Genomic DNA, 24,327 nt, shown 5'->3' with positions numbered 1-24,327 from the left:
ACATTAAGATACAACTATAATTATCATAGTGTGTGTTGGATGTAAATGTAAAAATGCGAAACGGAGTATTTAAAAATGCTATGTCAGAATAAAGGCCCCACTACTTAACTACTTAAACTATCTGAATTTGAAAAACAAACACACAGTAATTACAAATAACAGCCGAAACAACTCGCTATATATCATAATGAACAAGTTTATGCATTCAGAGAATTTTTCAATCATTTCAAAATATATGGGGCCTGCTTGTTTTGCCCATATTATGTTCACCTTGTACGTCACAATTGTGATTATTATATGCAACAATAGGTGGGAATGCATGTATTAAGTATATTAATCAAGCATGATAGCGCAGTTGGTAATAGCCATGTATTCGGTCAATACTTAGTATGGCCTCTGAGTCAGGTTCGATACCCATCTCTGTTTTCTCTTTCTGTTTTTCTTTCAAATTAACATCATGAATATAATGAACTTAAGTGCATTAATGTAAACCAATAATTTACATTCCAGTAGGAATCCAGATTTTTCTTGCCAAAGTACCTTTAGCACTGCCTTTATCGCATTTAATGACAACATAACAAATCGGTACTATTTAAGATAACCTATCCCTTATTCAAGCATTGATGTTTTAAACAAATATTCTAAACACCGTCATTCATTTTAAACTTGTTTCGTCTTCCGATGTGCTAGGAAAATAATACTGAGTTTTAAGGTACGGCAACATTTATACTGGTACAACGCCAAACCCTCAATTTTTCGCGCACACACAATATTTATTGCTTGTAACATTTGTGTATATAATCATAATTTTTTCATGTCACGCAGGATTAATGTCACCTCATGTTAGTATGTTCATCGTTAACATATTGCCCCAAGGCAAAACGCTATTATACAATAATTAGTCATGTAAGATATTTGTGAAAAATGAAGATCTGGCTGTATGTTAAAATAAAATATGAATTGTATTATATTGTTCGTAAATCTTCAGCCCGTAACCGACGAGAAAAACACGCAACGCCTGCGTTGATTAAATGCGTTCAATTTTTTTACTGGTAGCCATCTGGGAAAAAACACTGGTTTGTCCGCAATACGCTACCATACTTGTTCACAATTCATAGATTTCTACTTCATTTCAGCATGTCGTTTTTCTGACTGCCCAACTAGTCAAACTGTTAACTTCTGAAAATATTCATTGGAAAGTTGGCCCATTAAACTAAAACCATAACTTTAGAAACGACTAACAAACGCATGTCAATTTAACAGGTATATTTGTTGTTCATTCGCTATCGCTTCGTTTTCAGCAAAATTGATTTCACAATTCGCCAGCAAGTTAACAACATATTGTTGAACAAACATCAATTTAACATCTGCCTCTTCACCGTGCAATTCTGTCTCTTTGCCGATAGAATTATGTCCCACTAACTTGACCCCGCCTGGACTCCTACACTCACTGTACATGCAACATGGTCAGTAAACCCTAAATCCTTCTCTAAATCTAGTGGCACACTGTCGTCTGGAACCTGCACAGCCATCTCTTTCATCAGCACGATCTTCTTACCAGCTGGAATGTTGATATCTTTACCTACATTCACTTCTAACCGCATCGCCATATCGGTGGTGGGTGTCGAAGGAGTTGAGTTTAATGTCACATTTAATTCAGACACATACTTAGCTTCCTCTTCAAAACTCATTGCACGTTCTTTAGTGTCAGGTTCTTCGTCAATACTAATCGAACGTTCTTTTCTGCATACCACTCGCTCAAACAAAGCTCCATTTTCTTTCAGTGATAACTGAACTTCCTCTGCGTTCGATCCATTAGATGAAATACCTTTGTTTAATTCTTCGCAAGTACTTTGTTTCACCACAGTCGCCTCATCAGTAAAAACACCCTGTTCACTGTTTGCAGAGCTCACCAACTCAACATGTATGTCATTTATTTTATCCTCCGATGAATCGCTGTTGGGCTGCTCTTTTGACAACACGGTGTGTAATAATAAATCGGCTTTAACCGATGCTTTTGTTTCAGGTTTTATTTCGGGTTCATTTACAGCGTCTTCGCCAACGATTTCACTTCGGGGTTCAGTTAGATTTTCAGCTTTTAAAATATCAATAGCATTGGTCAAAATTTGTTGAACATAATCAAACGCCTTTGATTCTGTTGAAATTTGTTCGCACATTGAATTATGTTCGTTAGGTCTCTTACAGACATTAGAATAATCATCGCAGACGGGTTCTACTGTTTTCGTGTCGGCAATAATTGGCTTAACTGATGTTGTAAGCAATGCTGTTTCGGCGATCTTTACGTATTCGTCATCTTCGGCCAGTTCCTTATATGTGCCATCTGATTGTTCTGTAACAATTTTGATTTTAGGAATTGTGTTTGTTTTAATCTCAACGATGGGATTTTTGATCTTTTCTTCGAGTTCTAGTTCAATGTTTGCGGCGTTTGTGTTTTCGACAGAAGATATCATTATATTACTGGAAGTTCCGTTTGACGACGTCTGTTTGGTTTTATCTTGTTCGTTTGGCTCAAGTGTAGTTTTAGCTGTTTTAGCAGCCTTTGCTGTCTTCGTTGCCTTCTTACGCCTTTTCGCAGGTTTTGGACTTGCTTGTTTATCTTCGTTCGGCGTTGCAACATCTTCATCTAAAAGTAAACAATTAAGTTTTCTTGATGATAAACATGCATTTTAATATTCATATATTAGTTTAAACCTATTCATTTTCAGCTCAATTGCATCGTAAGCTTATGACTTGAAACGCTCCCAAGTCTGTTTCCTGGAACTAACAACCAGTACTTGGCGTCTATGTGAGAGTTAAAGTACGGTCCCACAGTGGGAATCGAATTCACGACCTCCCGGTCGATAGGCGGACACCATATCCACTATGCCTCGTCAACCTTTTAAATATTCATATATTAAAAAAAGCATATATGTACAGTCAGTATAACAGGATTATACGAGGTACAAAATCCTTTATTAACACAATTGTACATGAAAAATACTTTATTTTTGTGTCCGTAAATGTATAGTATTTTGTAGCTATTTACTGGTCACGCACTCAAACTAATTATCCTCTACATCAAGTCGTTAGATATGCCCATGGAATTCGCAGTTGCTCTGACAAGAGCACGTGTATATTGAACCTTGGTATAGAGAGTAGAGCTGACTCGACCTCTGTGTAGAACCTTACGGGCCGTTGAAACCAAAGCAATTTAACATGTAAACCTACGTGCACTAAATATTATTTTGTTATATGTTTTAGTAAACTTAAGACAGTTTAAGATTGTTTGAATCATAATAGTTTTTCACTCATTTAAACTGTAGCGATCTGTATTCAGAATTATCTGTGTTTGGCAAAGCGTCATTGGTACATTCATGTCTACGAATGCATTAGCATTTATTTACTCTAAGTAAATTATTTATAAGAACAACAATGGATTGGTCATTTCTGAAAAGTAAAGAGCGGATCCCTAAATTTGACCAATCCGTCAAACGCTTGCATCGGATGTATGGATAAAAGCGGAATTAGTCAAACGCTTGGACCGAGTGCATAACCACTTGAACAAGAATCACATAAGACCACATGAATAAGTCGAAGGTATCGAATCCATGAGTTTTACCATTTGACATGTCCGAGAGGGAAACCCCGTCGAAAGCTTCAGAGTCCGGCAGGTCAGGTTCGCTCTCGACGATACCTGCAAACAGTGATGGCATCCGGGTATAATGTGTAACATGAAATCAAAACTGCACGGATATATTGAAGGAATGAGTGTATAATGCGTAAAATGAAATCGAAACAGCAAGCAAACAGTGAAGAAATGAGTGTGTAATGCGTGACATTGAATCACATCTGCGTGCAAACAGGGGAGAAATGAGTGTATAATGCGTAACATGAAATCACAACTGCATGCAAACAGGGAAGAAATGATTGTATAGTGCGTAACATGAAATCACAACTGCATGCTAACAGTGGAAGGAATACGTGTGTGATGCGTAACATAAAATGAAAACTGCGTTAACAGTGGGGCAATGCGTGTATAGTCGTAACATGAAATCAAACAGCAAACATTATAGAAAGGTGTGTAAAGGGTGAAGCATAAAATCAAAACTTTACGCAATCGGTTAAGATATGTGTGTATAAGGCGTACCATAAAATCAAAACTGCATACTAACGCTAATTACATGCGTAATTTAGTTGTAACATATGATAAAATCACAACTGCATGCAAACAGTGGAGAAAATTACATCATGTGTTACTTGAAATCAAAACTGGGGGCAAATTGTCGTGGACGGCGTGTCAAATGCGAAACAGGGAATTCAAACTCCAGAAAGTGGAGAAGTCATGTATAGTGCACACGTGTTGGGCGCGTGGCCAATTCACTGAAACACTATCAATATGCCAAAGCGATGAAAGATGTTGTTTTATAACATATTGATAGTGTTTCAGTGAATTGGCAACGCGCCCAACACCTGTGGTATAGTACGAAACATAAAATCGAAACTGCTTGAATTTGTGGAGAAAGGCGTGTAAAATACGAAACAGGGAATAAAAAACCATGCTTATAATGATATCATACTGATTATCTATTATCTCTGGTGGTGTGCATTAATATTGGTGTACTATTAAAACTGGCTTGACAACACTTCGTCATATTGTTGTGTTTTCAAGAAGGACTTCAATATAAGCCTCGTCCTGAGAACACTTGGCTATATGCATTTGCGTAAAATGTCGTCCCAGATTAGCCTTTGCATGCTTATAAGGGACGTGACATTCCGGTTTCATGGAATTTTCTATTTAAAGCAAGTCTCTCCTAAGCGAAAGTCCTGTCTTGGCAGAAAGTGCTGTCCTTGATTAGTATGAGTGGACTGCAAAAGGACTGATCTGGGACGAAACTTTACGCACATGCATAAAGCACAGTTGTCCCAGAACGCGGCTTTTACGCTTTAAGAAGTTCTAGATTATTTAAGTCCGATTAAATCATAATATATTAAAATTCACAGTTCATAAATAAATTTATCAAGAACTGCAGTTCTTAACCTTCCATTTGATAAAAAAGAAATATACATTTAGTGTTATTGTAGGGAGAACATAAAGTTTAGGATCTAGAAAAATGACGCTAAAAACACAAGCGACAATGTTACTTTTCATTCAAACTCGACTTTTCAGTATACGGTTATATTTTATATTATTTCGTCAACTAACAAGCGTGTCCCACAACAGCTGGACACCGCAATAATTAATTTAATGTTAGATGTAAAAATATGAAGCGATGAATACAGAACCGTGTATCAACAATGTCAAAAAACATCAGACAAATGAACCATACGCGTTATTTTCTACATGAGACTTGATAATTAAAGTAAACCGGTAAGGTATAATGTTTAAAAATTAAATGCATCTAAATGTATGAATATTCATATAAATGCATGATTTCACATAGAGGCGAAGGTATATTTATTTACTGTAAAAAGCCTGTAAAGGGGAAATAAACAACGACCAAACATAATTATAAAAACAAACTTTAAATAAAAAAACATTTTAAGACTGTTACACATTAAAACTAAAATAAAATCACTGCATGAATGAATGGACTTGTTTGCTGATGAGTATATTGAAATGAATGCATCTCTCCTTGACATCGCTATCTGGCTCGATTGATGTATTGGGTTAATATGAGGTGTTAAATTGATCATCTGACTACTGGTAAAGATAAACGTTTACTTAATTGCTGCGCAAAATTTACGTGGAATGCGACAAATGTGGTTTGCAAGGCATACTTGTGCACTTGCGTTGATTCAACGTCAATGATCCCCGTTGTTTTTTGTATGACATTAACGACAAATACATAGAACCTATGCATGTTTCTTTCTTAATTCGCAACCTTAATTTAAAAAAAAAAGAATTTAAGTGTTTACTTATGCGCCCTTAAAGCGTCATTAAAAATTAACCCATGAGAGCTCCACATATGGTTTCATATTTTACTGCGATGTCTATAAGCAACTTTTTACTTTATACATATTTTGTTTTCAATAACAATGTATTTTGACTTAATAGTCGCACAAGTTTAACTTTGTCATGAACAATAAAGTCACGCACAGTTTTGTGGTCTCATTAGCGGACAGTGTAGCTCCTCACGAGACCGCGCCTATGTCATAAGATCCTATTGCGCATGACGGGTATCATTCAGTTTTCTTTTGAACATCGGCACACAATCGGATAACGAATTTAGTGCAAATCTATGACAACAACATAGTTTTTGATATAGACCTGAATACTCTGTTAAACATTATTTTGTTTTCGTGTTTCTTTTTAATTTCATTTTTATCGACTTTTGAATAGTTTTTTTTAATATGTTATACGTATTATTGAATGGGTTGTCATAATTAAGTCATCAATATGGAATATGATCGTCACTCTTATGTGTTCCGATACTTTGAAAGCGTTTCTGATTTATTTTACTACTCATAAATAGCACGAATTACCCTTTGACACGAAAGATAAAAAGCAAATTGCTTCTAACAAACCACTATTTAATTGGTGGCAATTATCGATATGAAGGCGAGATAGAAGTTTGATACTGGAAGACGTGGGTAGATGGTTTCAAATCGGATGACTTAACCCATTTATGCCTAGTGGACTCTCCCATCCTTTTAATTTGGATCAATTTATTTCCAAAATTAGGGATGTCTAGTATATTTATTTCTATATTTAGAATATTACTTACAGAAATTCCTTTAAGCAAACAGCGTAGAACCAGATGAGACGCAGCATCATGCGGCGTCTTATCTGGGTCTACGCTGTTTGCCAAGGCCTTTTTTATAGACGCTGGGCATAAATGGGTTAATACGAGTTAGATATTTTAGAACATTTAAACCAATACCTGAAAGAACTGAACATTTTAAAAGGGGATGTCGAAGGTATTTCTCCCTAAATATATACATTTATTTTATCAGTACATGTTTTCAAGTAAATGTTTGTCTTTATTATATATTGGTTTATATTGTATCAAATACTGAAAATCATTCGATAAAACGTCATGATAAAACCGGTGAAGTTGTTTAAAAACAAAAATTAGCAAATTAAAACATTAAAAAGCCATATAACACATGTTTAAATAAAAATATTCTTAATGGTGAGATAACATAGAAAACCAGGCGTAGCATGTGATAACATATTATGTTTAAATATGAAGCTCTTGAAATTTGAAGTCACACAATCAACTTCCGCGAATCAAACTTACGGACTACCGAGGTCATGAAAAATTCCGTATAGAAACGAATTAACAATAATATACTCACTTAGAAAAACTGTATACAATGTAAAACATATCATTCTTGCCTCTAGTGGGATTCGAACTGACGCTTTCAAAAATTGCCTGCTTATTAGAAGATTTCTTTTAAATATTAACCGTAATAAGCGTCGCTATGCTTCTTTGATATACTAAATTGGGTTTGATATAATAGATTCATTTTAATATTGATCCGTTAGTTCAACGTTACACGTATCCATGTAGCCTTTTATCAGGCATGTGACTTATAAATGGATTTCTATTATATACTCATATTATTCGAAAGTAAACACGCAAGCCAATACTTATAACAATGAAATGTCCAATTATGTACTTATCGATATTAAAATATCACAAATTAAGCCTTTTATTTAAATAAATGCTCCCGTTACACTTACTGCGCCTTTTATTCGCCGTGTCGTCTGACGTCGAAAGGTCGGCCAAGGAGTGGCTGCGTCTGTCGAGTCTCTCGCGGGCGCCAGCATCGCTGAATGTTCTGCTGATTCTCGCCTTTATCATCTGAAACGCCGACGACTTCCGCTTCTTCTGCCGAATTCCGACCGGCTCTTCTTTCTTTTCTTCTTCCTCTTCTGCAATCGTCTCGTCCGGTAGAGACGGTTTGTTGAGGTTAGGAGTCGAGGCAGTTATTTCCGATGACTTTTTTAATGAAAATTTTCCGAAGCGCCATTTTTGCTTTTTATGCTCTTTTGGCGAACCATCAACTTCATCATGGTCCTTATTAGCTGTGGTCTTTTCCCTGTCAGTGGACTTCTTCCTGCCAAACTGAAAAGACCAACTTTTCTTCTTCAATTTTGCCCCGGTTGGATTTTCCGGTTTGTCTACGTACTGTATTTTCGAGTTCATTCCTGTCCCAGAATCAGAAGATGCGTTTGACTTACTATCTTCTTTCGCTGCCTGATCGTTACCGATGCTAGAATAGTTTATACCATCAGGACCGTTCTCAACCGCCTCAACTATTGAACACTCAGATTTTGAGAGATTGCCTACATCTACCGCTCTCTCGTTGATGTACACAAAATCTTCATCATCTTTATCCCCATTTATATAAATGGGCTCAGCAAGCCTTTGTCCTATTACCTTTCCAAGGTCATCATCACTCTCATTCGCCTCAATCTTTCCGTTGACGGTTTCTCTGTCTGAATTTTCATCATGCTGTTTAATCTCTTTCTTCTGAGGAATAGCATATTCAACATTTGCGACCGGGTTATCGCAACCCTTTTCAACAACAATTCCACTGTCTAAAGAGTTAAGTCTCTTTACGTCATGCTCGAGATCGGGAGAATTATTAAGAGATGAACAAGTGGTCAGATTTGATGAATCCCCGTTCTCTTTTACACATGTAGACTCGATCACATCTGTTGCTTCTTTACCATTCATATCTGCAACAACAACGTCAGAACCCGAACTTTTTTTCTTGCTAAATTTGAACATGTTGGAAAACACGTTTGTCTTCGATCCCCTTTTCTCCGACTTTCTGCTTGTCTTGATAGTATCATCCACTTTCCCTTTTATCTTTTTTGATTTACCCTTACCCTTTTTTATCTTGCCTTCAACTTTGGAAGTATCAACATTTACATTTGTACCAGTTTCATCTTTTATTTCCACGCCTTTGTTAAGCTCAGATTCTGTCACTTTATCGATAGCAGCTTTCTCTTCGCTCGCTTCTATGTCGCTATAAAGCGCTACAACAGATTCTAAAGTCGTTACTTCTGTCTTACTCGTTTGCTCCAGAACTTGGACCGTCTCAGTAGAGTCTTCTACCTCTGCAGCGTCAATATCCGTGACCAGTTCTGACTGAGAATTTCTGCTGACTGAGCCACCTATGGATCTCTTTACGGCTCTTTCTGCGGCTTCTGTGATTAGAGCCTTACATTTCTCGAAAACTTCGTCGTCCTCTTCATCAACCTCGTTTTTCTGCTTCGTTTCTTTCTCTTCCGTTCCCTTGCTCTCAGTTTCTGCAAAAGACCGATGTACAAATGAATCATTTAGTTCAATGCATCATTAAGATCTAAAACAATTTAATTGTAGTTAAATCAATACATGAAACGAAAATATCTAGGATATAGGCATAGTCGTTTTGTGTAAAAAAAATGCAATAGTATGGAACATAAACAACAATTTTCATTAAAGACAAAAAACAATAAGGAAAATGTGAACAACGAACAAAATTGCTCACGACTTTATCGCATGTTCTTACGTATCACACATCAATTTCATTAACAACCTTACATCACATACTCTTAACGGTTTTCAGTATACCGGTATCAGGAAGCGTTTCTACATTAAAGATAATAAATATCATTTATTTTCCGCCCCCGACGAATCCTCGTTAAAACCATTTCGCAAACACAGATAAAGTTACAGATGAAATTACAGCACATATACTAAATTATTTACTTATAAGTATTGACGATAAGAAATAAACTTCAACAAGATAAAGTACATGGTTTGATTTAAAAGCCAATGCCAATACGTACTTGGTAAAACGACCTTCATTTCATCGGTGGATACTATATATGTGTTTCAACACTAACTAGTACATTCGGACATTATTTTAATACAAACTTGAACTAGGGTGATGGTGCATCATGTACTAAATAAGAGATTGGCATAAGTTAAATTATTTAAGGAAAAGCATTTTGGTTATGTTCCACGGAGCAGATTGACTAAGCACTCGCGTTATTTAAAGAAGCTATGTATGGATATTTGTTTACCACTTTTGAAATGCGCATCAATCACGACGCGGGAGTGGTCAAACTGTAAACAAGGTACTAAATGTCAAAGAGGGATCGAACACGTCGGCTATTTGGCTGCTTTACGGCCGCTACTCATCCGCGCATGCGTAAGATGCAATTACTGTCAGCATTGGGCAGTTTTATAGCCCCGTGTTGCACTGAGATGTGAGGCATCAGAGTAGGTGGACACATGTTATGCCGTCATTGACACGTTACGCCTTTGTTAACGTACGTGTTTTTACGTTAAACACGGTGCGCGTAGTTCAAGGTAACTATGACCACCATTGAAGATAAGGTGTTACGTGGAACGCGGAATGTTGAAACTTTCTTAAATGAAATATGAATCTGTTAAATGAAGTAGACTAACTATGCCTTAAAGTACACGTATAAGAACTGTTACCATCACGGCAACACTCTATTGAATAAATCGTGTTTTTATAACTAACTGTGATTAGAGACAGAAAGCAATTAAGAGATTTTTTAACATAAACTTTACGCAATACTTTATTGATAAGTTCTAAGACATTTTACTTCCATTTGAAAATAAAAACGCCTGTGATCTTGTTTATTTTTGACTATTTAAAGATGATCCGTCCATTTAAAAAAATCTCAATTGTGGTTTCGATTAATTAAATGAAATATTTCAAATACTTCTCTCGCCAACTCAGCAACGCCGATAGCAATTGCTACATTATAAACAGAGAAAGGATGAAATAGAGCAGGCAAAAATAGTTTTACACCTGAACGCACTTAACCATTTTAATTTTATGTATGTTATTGCTTTATTGTAGCAATTAAACTTGAACTCCACGTTGTTTAATTGGCCTGAAATTCAATTACATCAGATCAACATTCTACGCATATCAGAGAACGGATTTTTTCTCACATTATAAATGAAAAAAATCTATAAAAATGCTAGTTCTTTTTTATTGTTTGGGGGAATATTGTTCAATTTAATGAAACATACGGCTGCGGTCTTCGTTAAACATGCCCCCTCCCATGAAAATAAAAACATTCATGATAATATTCAATCAATACAAAAATAAAAAAAATAAAAAAATTACAGTTCCTCAAAATGTTTCGTTATTGTTAAAAAAAGAAATCACACATTATTTTGATTCTCATATAATTAGATAGTTTTGTAATTGCTATCAATCCCGACTGCTTTCTTCATTGTAAAAGGGCAGATGCTATTTAACGACGATAGCTAAGTTATTTGTCTTAACCCATTTATGCCTAGTGGACTCTCCCATCTGAATTGGATCAATTTATTTCCAAAATTAGGGATGTCTGGTATATTTATTTTTTTATTTAGAACATTTCTTACAGAAATTACTTTACGCAAACAGCGCAGACCCTAATGAGACGCCGCATCATGCGGCGTCTCATTTGGGTCTACGCTGTTTGCCAAGGCATTTTTTGACGCTAGGCATACATGGGTTAAGCACAAAATTTCGTATCGTCTAAGAATCTATGAAACTGTCACTTTATATTTCAACCGTCGCAAGGATATATCATTTATGTGGGCTTTTTGTGGTTGACTACAAATCGTATACGATAGTATTCGTACACAATTTAAATAACTTAGCCCTAGGGCAGGTGGTTCATTTTCTGCTTGAACAAGACGGCGTAAAAAAACAATAAGAAAATGCATCGAAGACAACGGAAGCACGCCGCGCTAACAGCGGATGAAGAACTTGTGACCCCAGTGACCTTGTGCAAGCCCAAAAAGATCACAAAGTCTGCCATTGAGTTTGAGTACTGCAAATATGATCGTTATGTTTGGAGTCTTGTTGAAAACAATGCATTCTTTACGGCGATTGTTGAATAGTGCAAACCACTTGCCTTCGTTTCGTTTACGTTTTTGTTTTCCGGCATTTGCAAACCTGTTGCATGAATCATGAGAAGCTCAAATACGTGTCTGATAGTGCAGATTAACTATTTAAGAAATATATTGATGTGAAATCTGTCTTCTGTCAAACATGTTTCTTTTAAAAGTTCTTTAAAAATGATTGCGTTACACATTAAACGCTCATTGATTTTTATGTGTTGCCCCCGGGACACTATTCGATGGCCAGTTAATTAGTGAACCCATCTATACAGTAAACGAAGAAAACAACAATACTTTATTTTAAACAACGCCAATAGCAACAATAAATCCTAAAGTGGTGTTGGCATAATTTAAATAAACAACAAAATCATATCAATAAAACTTTAGCTTAAAGGATACACGACCAGACTCAGATTTCTGTAGCATACAATTCTGATAATGATAGAGAGCATTAAAAATCTTCAAATTTAATATGCAGTGCAGGATTGCAATGTAATATAATTTTCTGACAAGCGCATCGTAAATGCAAATATATGCATCTAAAGGTAGTTATCAGTCTAGACGGTGTACTGTGTTGCATACTCACGCGGCAGACTGTATTTCACGAGTTCATTGTATTAATCGACAAAATGTTAATAGAATATATAAAGGATGTGTGTTGGATTTGGTGAAATATCAATTTTAATTCACGAGTGATCATAGAAAATATATTTTTATATGATCACGAGTGAATTAAAAACGACATTGCACCAAATCAAACAAATTTTATTTTCATGTTTTTCTTACAAATGGTTATTTTTGTATTTTTGCTGAAATAGTGACGTCGTAACGTCATGATATCGACGTCATTTCACAGTAGGACAGTGAAATTATTGATAATGATCACTGTTATTTTTCACTGTTTGACACGGCGAGTTATCAGTTTAAATTCATTGATATTTCTCTATAAACCATCGGAAAGCATAAATAATATATATGATGTAACACGCCTATGTTCTATAAAGAATCTTTACTTCTGAACTTAACTGAACAAAACATTTAATAAGAATACCCTTTTAAGTGATAAATGTAGGTGCGCCGACATCCGGTATATCATATATATAATTTACTACGTGTTTGTTTACTAATATTTTTTCAATTTTCCTGCAAATGTCGGCACAGCGATACAGTCTTCCCAAGCAATGTTATGACCTTCTGAAATATGAGAATCTGTGAATTGTATTATTCGAAGGCTCGGCGCCAGTGAATATGTGAGTGTGAAATAAATATTTTGGCAAAGGGCCGGTGTGGATGCAACATAACTATGTAACTTAACTATCCACCACCGAAGTATAGTTTAAACGTGGGGTACAATACTTATGGTAGAATGAACTATTTCGGTCACATACTAAACAAACTATTTTGTAAGATAATACGCATTCTTTCACGATGGAAGATCATTTCGATAGATGGTATTACAGTTCATCGCTTTTTATTTCAGCGATATCGTACAAAGCTGCGAGTTTTAAATGTTTTATCAGGTTTTGCTTAGATCGAGCATCGTATCGAATTTGTGTATTATTTCTTTCAATGAAATTCAATACACAGGTATTTTGTCTGTGGTTCAGTATATTGGCACGTAAGATAATTTAGAAGTGTACTGTTACTATACATGACGAATATGCGTTGTTATTTTCGAAGGATGCAAAAATATATAGTGCAGCGAGAGTATTCCTGTTAATAATCATTTATACTGACATTGTATACGGTATCTTAAATTTAAACTTAAAACCAGAAAAGGCTGGCATATAAAGTTACTATATTAACATCTCATTCGTGGTCACGTTACATGACGTGATATGTAAAAATGTAATTATTGATATACAAATAGTCTAATGAAACTTAAGTTTATGGTGTATACACCGACGATGATATTTAAGTCGGAGCAGACAAGAAGATGTCACGAATCAAGATGATTTGACATCAAATACTGCTGTACAAAGCAAAAGGCAACATTAAAGTGTCGAAATAACACAAATGGCCCCACTTTCCACTTTAAAAAAAGTTACCTTTGACCTTTGAGTGTAACTTCGACCTTTGAGAGAGGGGTTGTATGTGGCACGTCGTTTATTATCGTTAAATTGTGTAGAAAAATCCTTTTAAGATCCCGCAAAATATGGCAAGTTAAAGATGAGACAGGAATTGTCAATTAGCCCTTTGACCAAAAATTGTGACCTAGACCTTTGATGAAGGGACACGGGGTGTAACACGCGACAAGTCGTGCTATGGCAGTTTACATTTGATGCAAATTATTTCAAATTCATCAATAAAATTAAGGCAAAATTATTTTTAAGTAAAAACAATCAACCTGTTTACATGCCAAATTTGACCTTTAAGGTTGACTATGAACTTTTTTCGTAAGTAGGCGGGTTTGACAAGCGAAATGTCGTAGCAAACATGTTTTTATTCGTGGCAAATTCTATTAAAATCTATTGATACGTCCCAATGCTATGTCTGAGACAGGACATATCGGACGCAAAGACGGACAACACGACTGCTATATGTTGCCTTTTTCCAAATGAGGAGCGTGTGCATAGAATACTCGCATTTGTTTCTATAATTTCCTTTTCGGTGTTAGACAAATTCGAAATCGACATTTTCAATGAGTGATATACAAGTCCCGAAAGCAAAACAAGACATTCGCTAACAACACCGAACTTGATAATTTTGGTCAATTATGGACTGTCGGGAAAGGACATAAAACATTCAAACATCTCAAATTTCGTTTTTAATTGTTAACACGAACATCTGTTGCAAGGAAAAGTGCGACGCTGTAATCAAGTTTTGTGGGGCATTTAGTGATCGGGTACTCGGTAGTGTTGGTGATTAAATTTAAGTTTAATCATACTGTATTAATTACTCGATTTGAAACAAGAACAAAACCGATTTTTTAGTATATCAATTAAGTACAATGTACAATTATTACAAAGGTAACACACGTTCAAGAATTATATTATTATTATTCCTTCACAGGGTTACAAGTAAGACTCTGACTTATGTGTTGTCATTATTTTGCATTTATGAGAAAATTATACCACTTAATTCAATTATTCATACCGGTGACCGCAGGATGGTAAAGTTATGCTGATGAGAAGAACAGAAAAGCGGTCGTTTTCCCACTTGTTTTATTCTATCATCTTCATTTATCTGACATAAAATTCTAGAGTGAACGGCATGGCTTACCTGTTAATTCAGGATTCGCTTCTGGATCAACAGTTGACTCATAAATAACCTCGTCAGTGATCTTTGCGCTAACATCCGGTGGATCGTTGAGCACCGGATGTACCAGATCAGGGAAGCTGTATTCGCTGTCGACCAAGACCTTGTGGAAGGTTCCGCTATTTCCGGTCCCACCGACGCTCCCCTTGACCCCTTCCTGATGGGATAGCTCTACAGAACACACACATATTGAAACGTGTTACTAAAATCACTTGCATTCACTTCTTGCAATCTTAAGTAATACGTAAATATCGTAACATGCCTATTGTCAATTGAATACAGCACAATGTTTACCGGTAGATATTTATCCGCATGTCTTCAAGAGTGTAAACACATATTCATACATTTTACACTGTTCTTTACTTTTGTCTTCCTATTTGTGTACGTTTTTTTTTTCCAGTATAACCTACACAAGCACACCACAGTTTAAAGCATAAAACGTATTCATAAACATAACACAAATTATTTACCAAATCAACTAGAGTTAAACCAATTACCAAAAAAAGACTGTAGTAACATAATAAAAGTATATTCCTGATTATTAATATATAAAACAAACACGAAAAAACAATATCCAAGTTAATGAAGTAAAATTAGAGAAAAATGCATACGCAAAGTATATTCGCAATCGTGCAGAGTTTAATAAATCATATTTAACAACTGAGTTTACATATATCTTCGCCGCCTTAAGTAAAATCGTCCGCGCTGTGTTATTTAAGAGGCCTTAAATTTGATCACTGACATGAGATAGAAAACGCGTCTTTATAGACAGTCTTAAATTCTATTATGTATCCCTCCAGTGCACATTTCGATATCTACCGCAAAAGAAAGGATATATCAAACCTAGTGACCATGTTATCTGTGTATATTAAACACAAGAAGAACATCGTACCCAAATGTGATTTTTTTCCACGTTTCGCTATCTTTTTGTCATGGGCGCCATTCAATTGAGTTGCTTGGCTTTTTAATGAAGAGGAATTTGTTTTCATTTTATATTCTGTGACTAAGACTATATGGCTTTCTTTGGTGTTGAAAACAATCTGCATACTATTAAGTATTTATAGTATTTTGTATTTTGAAAAATACAAATATAATTGCATTTTCTACCGTAACCATAGCATTTGGAATAATACAAATAATTATACTAATAACGTTAAAAAATTAATAAAACGAACCTGCCGTCGTCGAGATTCGAACCAGATATCTATTTGAACAAAATCTATTGCGCTACCATGGGGCCGGGCCATTCGCGAACTGTGATAGTTATACACGCAGTATCCACATTGTATCATGACTTAAGACATATATTATTTGACAAAGCTGTTAGTGCAAATCCTAACTTTCTATCTATGTCTAAAAACGATCAATTAGTTTTTTTCTTCACAACCCCTTTAATGATTAGAGGTTGTGCCAAAACCTGTTATGATATTTTAAAACGTCGTCTTTTATATACTTGTAAATAATGTCTTTTCGTTATTTTTTAGTAACAATAATGTATTTTAGAGGCTTCTAAGAAGTTGTTGCTAATCAGGTCATCTACGGTCTGATCGGGGTGATACACGATTTTCTAAACAAGTTCTTAATTGCGCAATAGTGCTCGTATTGGAACTCAATATTTTAATTCAATTATTTTAACGATGTTTTTAAAAAAGGATCAGCAACATCCTCTTAGGTTTATACTGTAATATAGAGCTGATTTGTACAGAATTGGAACTCTGGTAATTTTAGACATGTATACATATGGGTTTCTATGATTATAAATGCAAAAGTCTCTGATATTTCTAATTTAAAAAGGTTACATACAATTGTCTATATATATATTTGTACTGTTGTATAGTATGTAATTGAGAACATAATAAAAAATAAAACTTGTTGATGAAAAGCGTACGTTACAAACTCTAAATAGAACTTTTGATTGACGACTTGTCATATTAATTCAATTTTGAATCTCTTACTTCTTAAAATTTGACAGTTTGCTAATCTGTGAACAATTGCTTCAAACCATAAGGGCCGTGCTCAGTGAAAAAGGGGACGACACTTTCCACTTTAATTATATTTTCTGATTAAAGAAAGTCTCTTCTTGCCAAATTCCAGTTTAGGCGGAAAGAGTCGTCCCTGATCAGCCTGTGAAGACTGCACAGGCTAATCTGGGACGACACTGAACGCACATGCATTAAACCCCTTTTTTCCAGAGCGTGGCTCATATGTAATTCAAAATATGCCATTCCGATACATAGGGAGAATGAGTCGTCATACCAAGTTGGTTACTTTATTCCGATACATAGGGAGAATGAGTCGTCATACCAAGTTGGTTACTCTATTTCCTTATAAACGTAAACACGCCATTCCGATACATAGGGAGAATGAGTCGTCATACCAAGTTGGTTACTCTATTTCCTTATAAACGTAAACACGCCATTCCGATACATAGGGAGAATGAGTCGTCATACCAAGTTGGTTACTCTATTTCCTTATAAACGTAAACACGCCATTCCGATACATAGGGAGAATGAGTCGTCATACCAAGTTGGTTACTCTATTTCCTTATAAACGTAAACACGCCATTCCGATACATAGGGAGAATGAGTCGTCATACCAAGTTGGTTACTCTATTTCCTTATAAACGTAAACACGCCATTCCGATACATAGGGAGAATGAGTCGTCATACCAAGTTGGTTACTCTATTTCCTTATAAGCGTAAACACGCCATTCCGATACATAGGGAGAATGAGTCGTCATACCAAGTTGGTTACTCTATTTCCTTATAAACGTAAACACGCGTTTTAATCCACACTGAACTGAACAGAACAGAACAATACGGAGTATTATAATAATGGCATGTTTGTTCTCGTAATGTCGACATATATCTATTTACCATGTTAACCATTAATGAAATATGTGACATGTAAATAAAGTAATGCATGTATTATGCATCATTAATTCACGCTGATTATCCTTTGAAGTCAATTGAAGTTAAAGATTATTTACAGAAGTAGTGTTGTAGATATAGGCTAATGGGCGCTAGTATATGTGGGTGAGATGTGTTTAACCCATTTATGCCTAGTGAACTCTCCCATCCTTCTAAATTGGATCAATTTATTTCCAAAATTAGGGATGTCTAGTATACTTATTGATATATTTAGAATATTTCTTAGAGATATTCTTTTAAGCAAACAGCGCAGTCCCAGATGAGACACCGCATCATGCGACGTCTCATCTGGATCTACGCTGTTTGCCAAGGCCTTTTTTCTAGATGGTAGGCATAAATTGGTTAATGCTATAAAACATGATAGGCACTCACTTATCATACACGATTTGTTAGAAGGAACGCGGAAAAGTTTGTTTCAACAACATACTTATTTCACGTTTACATCAATTATTAAAATAATACTACACTATTAAGCAACGGATAAAAATGTTTAATATTTTTACATTTCTTATGGCAATTATTTTTTTTATAATAAAAATGCATTCATTCTGCATGGAGATTATCGTATCAATTCTTGATAATTATTTAGAAGCATCAACATACTGTTATGTAAAGTATAAATGTTAACACATACAAACTCGCGATGTCGTACATACACCTGTTTGCCAATTAAAGAAGCAATTGTTTTTTTGCGCTTTACAAAAAAGATTCTCATTGGCATTTGTATTTTAAATCCACTAATAATTGAATTATATACCTGTCCTATGAAGAATACAATATTTGATATTTTCATAGTGAGGGTTGGGATGGCGGTGGGGGATTGTGGTGGGGGTGGCAAAAACTTAACTTGTAGCCTGGTGATAAGATTTTGCTTCGAACGGACTGGGAAACTGTGACGTCCAAACTCTCATACATTTCTTTAATTATGTTTGATATCAAAATTGCTCCAGTGGAAAAATCATCGATAACATTGCCTGTATAATAACGTCGGAACCAATGTCCGGGCTGTCAAAATAACGTGGGAACCACTGTACTGGTTGTCAAAAACGTGAGAAACATTGTCCAGGTTGTCAAATAACATAGAAAACGATGTCCGACTGTGTCAAAATTAGCATCGGACCCACTGACCGTAGGAACCAATGTCTGGATACTCCATTTGTTTGATAGGTATATTATTCGGTGGACTCCTAATAAAACGTGAGCGACATAATTTTGACTGTTTTTCGTCCGGCTATTTAAGGAACTGGTTCACAGATTGTCGAAATGACATTTTTCCAACATTTCGTCAGAGATTCAAAAAATATAGAGAACTATAAGTCAGGGAGCGAAATACTACAAATATAAAAGACACGTACACTAAAAAGACAGCTTCGTTTAGGAATAATCGTCATTTTAAATTGACCCAATTATATAGCGTTACTTACTAAAAACAATTGCATACTTTGGAAAGATTCTGTTGTTTGCGTTTAAAATATAGTAAAATACGTGAATCACTAACATCAAGTATCAATACTGATTCCATGAAAACAGTCACCATAGCAGAGTGAAAAAGGCATTCGTCTGCTAATACGAAGGTCACGCCGCTTAGGACAAACAATTTTCTTTTAATTCATTCTCAACGTACATTCTTTCTAGTTAATTATGAAAAAAGCTGAAATTAAACCAATCGTTTCCATTTAGGCATTTAATTACTTCAAACAATATTAAGAACAAATAGTATTTTGCAATGTATCAGTGAGATACAGGTACACTGAACGGAACACGCATGACAATCAGGATGATCATTTTCCTAAACAGCTATTCAACGATGATGGTACAGAAAGTTGGATATGATGAGGATGGGATATCCAGGGCGTTATATTATTGGGAATGATTCGGTATGCATCAATCAGTACGTGGAATTTAGTTCGGGAATTAATGATATTCGAAGCAACACGACGACACATGTTTCTATTGTAACTTGTACTCAGATTTGTACTTATGCGTTAAGTGTTTACAGGCATGTTTATTGGCATGTTTATGTCGAACAGCAATCGACAGTGATTGATCTTTGATGAGATATTGATGACGAATAATGATTTATTGACTTTAAGTGTTTGTTCGCGTGGTGTTGTATGCATGGTTGAATACAATAACAGTCAAACTAAAACACTTCTACGCTATGTTTTGCTCGAAGATTTGTGAATTTTTTGTAAAGGTCTAAAACGAACGTACGTACTAAAACAAGAAAGCGATAACATAAAAAACAGCAACATTTGATCTCATAAATCGTGACGCGAGTCCAAAACTTCTGGAGCCAGCGTCTAAGGCGCATTGCTCTCGATCACTCCGACGTTCTTGGCATGTACGCACGTTTGTCATTTTCTTATTTATGTACATTACGTTATCGTTTCGAGTTATTCTAATTTTATCCCCATTTCAACGGTGCCTTATTATTAATAAAGAGTTGTTTCCATATGACTACGCCAGTAAAGTGATGTCGCTGCTTTAAAAATAACTCAGTTATTTTGTTATGGAAATTGCGTCAAATAAATAGTACAAGCGCCGGAAATTGAACAATGTTAATAATTAATAAAATAATATTAATTAAGTAGTATTATTTAAGACTCTCGTTTATTACTATCTCAATTGGTCTCGGGGTAAAGTCCTCCGAGTCATCGTATGATAATGGCCAATAACAAATTCACAAATTATATAATTAACTAATTATGCGATTAGTTTTAACATTTGACCGACTTAGATATGCAGAGCGCGTGTGCAGATATTTCATGACCTTTAATGCAATGTATATGTACCGAAAATATATACTTTCATGTTATACTTCTTTGCTCGGTTTTGAATGTTTCAACCAAAATAACTGACTTCAAACGTGAGAACATAATTAGCCCCGAGATACCATAATTAGTGAATTTATGAATTTGTGAATAATCGATTCAGGCTTTTGCATGTACATGACATATACTATGCATATCTATGTTGCTTTATTTCTTGTAGTTACACAAATGGAATCAGTCCATATATCCGATGTGAAAATAACCTTTTTTCAAAATGACATCGCCATGCATTTCAATTGAAAAGATACAATATATATCGATTGAAAGAAAACCGCCGATTAATATTAGAACATAAAAACACACCATATTTTAGTAAATCTCAATAAATGTATTGCAAATGGGGCTACTTATAAAATTATCCATACATATTAATTGACTAGTATATTGTTATAGTGAAACTGATAAAAAATAAAGTATTAACCCATTTATGCCTAGCGTCTAGAAAAAAAGGCCTTGGCAAACAGCGTAGACCCAGATGAGACGCCGCATGATGCGGCGTCTCATCAGGGTCTGTGCTGTTTGCTAAAAGGAATATATGTAAGAACTATTCTAAATATAGAAGTCAATATACTAGACATCCCTAATTTTGGAAATCAATTAATCCAATTTAGAAGGATGGGAGAGTCCACTAGGCATAAATGGGTTAAAATAAGAAAGTGACCTACCATTCCCCATGCTGCAGCCCGCAGTGTGATCGATGGTACGCTGCAAGTATTACAGTTCATGCACATTAATGTTCAAGAAAACAAAAAGAGCTTAACAATAATAAAACGTAAAATCCAACAAAGATGCATGCACATGAATAATTAAATATCATTGTTAAAATGCGTTATAAACAGTCGAATTCTAAACTAAAGTATAGCACATATTTGGATATTGGTAAAGCTTGCATAGCTCCGATTAGTGTGAGCGCGAATTATCTTTATATAAATAGGGAAGAAAAAAAGACAAATCAAAGAATTGAACGTTCAAGTAAAGTTTAAAATTCACTGCGTTCCGGAAATGACTTGAAGTAGACTATGGTTAAATTAGATATATGAAATAAAAAAGAAGTTCCCTAAATAAAAAAATAAATACCTGTTTAAAAAAAGTTAATCCAAACGTTCGTCAAAAAGTGAGCACCAGTGGTTCATCACAAAGCGAACGTGAAACAGGCAAGTGCAAAATAGAAAGTCGCTGAAACTAACCAACAACGCTCTGAACTGCGCGTGACTATTTGTTAATTGAATACGTGACGATCAGAATATGACATGTGATCCTGTTGTAACGTGGGCCAGACAACCGAGCCGTTGCCGAGGGGGCCTGCCGCTGTCAAGTGTAATCGAAGCGTTCGCATAACTTGTCAGTTAGTAATACTAAATAGCTGGGTCGGCCAATGGCCGCGTAAGACTGTCAAATTTAATAAATCGGAAAGCGAGAAAATTTGCGTCACATCGCGTAGTACAGACGGAATATAAACAAAACGTACTCGAGTCTAGTGCAGTATTTAATTGTTATGGTTATAGCCAACCAATTGTACAGCATGGATGTGTTATATATTATGTTTTGAATTATATGGTGAATAAACGATTTAGAACCCTGTAATATCAAGAAGACGAACACATATATTCGAGCTTGAGGCTCGATTGGTCATTGTCGGCTCGGGTACTACTTACATGTACCCCGGGTACTCTTAAGTACACTTACATGTATCCCGGGTACGGTAAATATACTAAAGCGTACCCGGAAAATTTTAACGCTAAACCGGTTGTTGTCGGCTATTTTTTTAAATTAATTATGTTCAAATTTATGTCAATTTTCTGTTAAATGGCCTCCATATTATCGGAATTGATCATACTCAAAAAGCATGTTGATGCAGTTTTTGTAAAAGAGATTGGTTTAAAATAAACAATATCGTTTAAACGTAATAGGTAGCGCGTTTTGGACAGGAATACAACTCGGGAACAGTCTAATATCAACCGGGTACGTTTAAGTATATTAACTGTACCCGGGGTACATGTAAGTATACTTAAGAGTACCCGGGGTACATGTAAGTAGTTCCCGAGCCGACAATGACCAATCGAGCCATATTGAGTCGTGCATGTCTAACCTAACCCTTTTATAAAGATTATATGAAGCAAACGAATTTAAAGTGAATCATGCAATAATCCCGTGCGGACACACCATTCAACATTGATGAGGCCAATTTATTTTCATGGTCAGAAGCTCAAATGTCATACACGCATGAGGTCGCATAAATATGACGATATTTGATAACCTTTTGATAAGCATCACTCAGAGTTAATAAGCATTCAGTGTTTGAGTTTTAATTAAAGAATGTGCTTTATTTCTGGTTGTCACAAAGTTGTGATAAAGTGGTATAACGTGCCCAATAAAAAAAAAAAACAGCCGCTGCATTTAAAAAGCATGGGATGATTAGGAGCGTTGGGCTCGATGTTTAGGTGTTGTCTTATTAAAGTTTCTATGCACATGAGAGAAACAGCCAAATAGTACCGGTGAATGTGCTATTAAGTTCAATATCATTAACATGATATGATCTCTTATGTTACTAAAGCTATCATCAATAAATTACACAGTACATTTGCGTGCAATATGGCAGTTTTTAAAGTACATGTCTACCTGAATATAATTCATGTTTCTTCGGTTAACCGGTTAAATAACCGGCTCTATAGTAGGTTAACCAGTTAATACTGTGTAACCTGTTTTATCCGTAATAAGAATGTTGCAACGCCGTGTGGATCAGGGTAAATAAAAGCAAGGGGATTGAAACCTGATTGTACTCTATTGGCGTGACCCAATACGGGAAGGTGCATTGCTTGATTCACAGCCAAAATGAAAAAAATATTCTTACAAGAATAATCATAAATCTAGACATGGTTTGCTGTATTGACTAAGACGAAAGATTTTGACTTTTCGACTTTAAATGCTACACCGAATGTAGAGTTTAGTGTCCGTTTGCCTCTGAATAAAAGCATCGCTGATGATCATAAAAATACTACTATAATGATTATTAACATTAATAATGATTGTATTGTTAATGTGGTCGATTATTCACGCAATAGTGTTGAAAACTACTTATAAGCTACTGATCATATTACATCCTTCATCTATTTCTATATATATTTATTATTATTTTATTTGTATTTTTTTTGTGGGGGGGGGGGGTGCGAGTTGACTTCAAAAAGTGCGAGTTGACCAGAAATGCCGTGCGAGTGGACCAAACAACGTGCGAGTTGACTACCATGCGAGTTGGGACCATTTGGACATCACTTATCTGCGGCCACTGCGGCCATATCAGCGGCGCTAAATGCGGCCGTTCTGCGGGCAAAATAGATTGCAGTATCATTGATTTATTGATTGATAAGATCTATACCACATACTGTTGATTATACCACATACTGTTGACAATTATCATTAATATGTGCAAGT

General features: G+C 35.4%; 1 protein-coding gene across 3 annotated transcripts; it reads right to left on the bottom strand.

Moving 5' to 3' along the window:
* Nucleotides 1-1,251: 1,251 nt before the first annotated feature.
* On the bottom strand, nucleotides 1,252-15,948 carry LOC127853572 (uncharacterized). Of its 3 annotated transcripts, none has more exons than XM_052388223.1 (5): nucleotides 15,805-15,948; nucleotides 15,099-15,305; nucleotides 7,688-9,265; nucleotides 3,620-3,694; nucleotides 1,252-2,644 (listed from the first exon to the last, which is right to left on the bottom strand). In XM_052388223.1, exons 3-5 carry the CDS (start codon nucleotides 8,739-8,741, stop codon nucleotides 1,419-1,421), a joined length of 2,355 nt encoding a protein of 784 aa, XP_052244183.1. In that variant the 5' UTR covers nucleotides 8,742-9,265; nucleotides 15,099-15,305; nucleotides 15,805-15,948; the 3' UTR covers nucleotides 1,252-1,418. The 3 variants fall into 3 exon arrangements, with proteins under 3 accessions (XP_052244183.1, XP_052244181.1, XP_052244182.1); XM_052388221.1 differs by having other exon boundaries at nucleotides 15,746-15,912; XM_052388222.1 differs by lacking the exon at nucleotides 15,805-15,948 and adding an exon at nucleotides 15,429-15,721.
* Between the last annotated feature and the right edge of the window lie 8,379 nt (nucleotides 15,949-24,327).

Source organism: Dreissena polymorpha, chromosome 12 (assembly GCF_020536995.1).
Source record: "Dreissena polymorpha isolate Duluth1 chromosome 12, UMN_Dpol_1.0, whole genome shotgun sequence".
NCBI classification, from domain to species: Eukaryota; Metazoa; Mollusca; class Bivalvia; order Myida; family Dreissenidae; genus Dreissena; species Dreissena polymorpha.
Note: the sequence above shows the minus strand (reverse complement) of the source record. Positions and strands in the feature narration are given on the sequence as shown.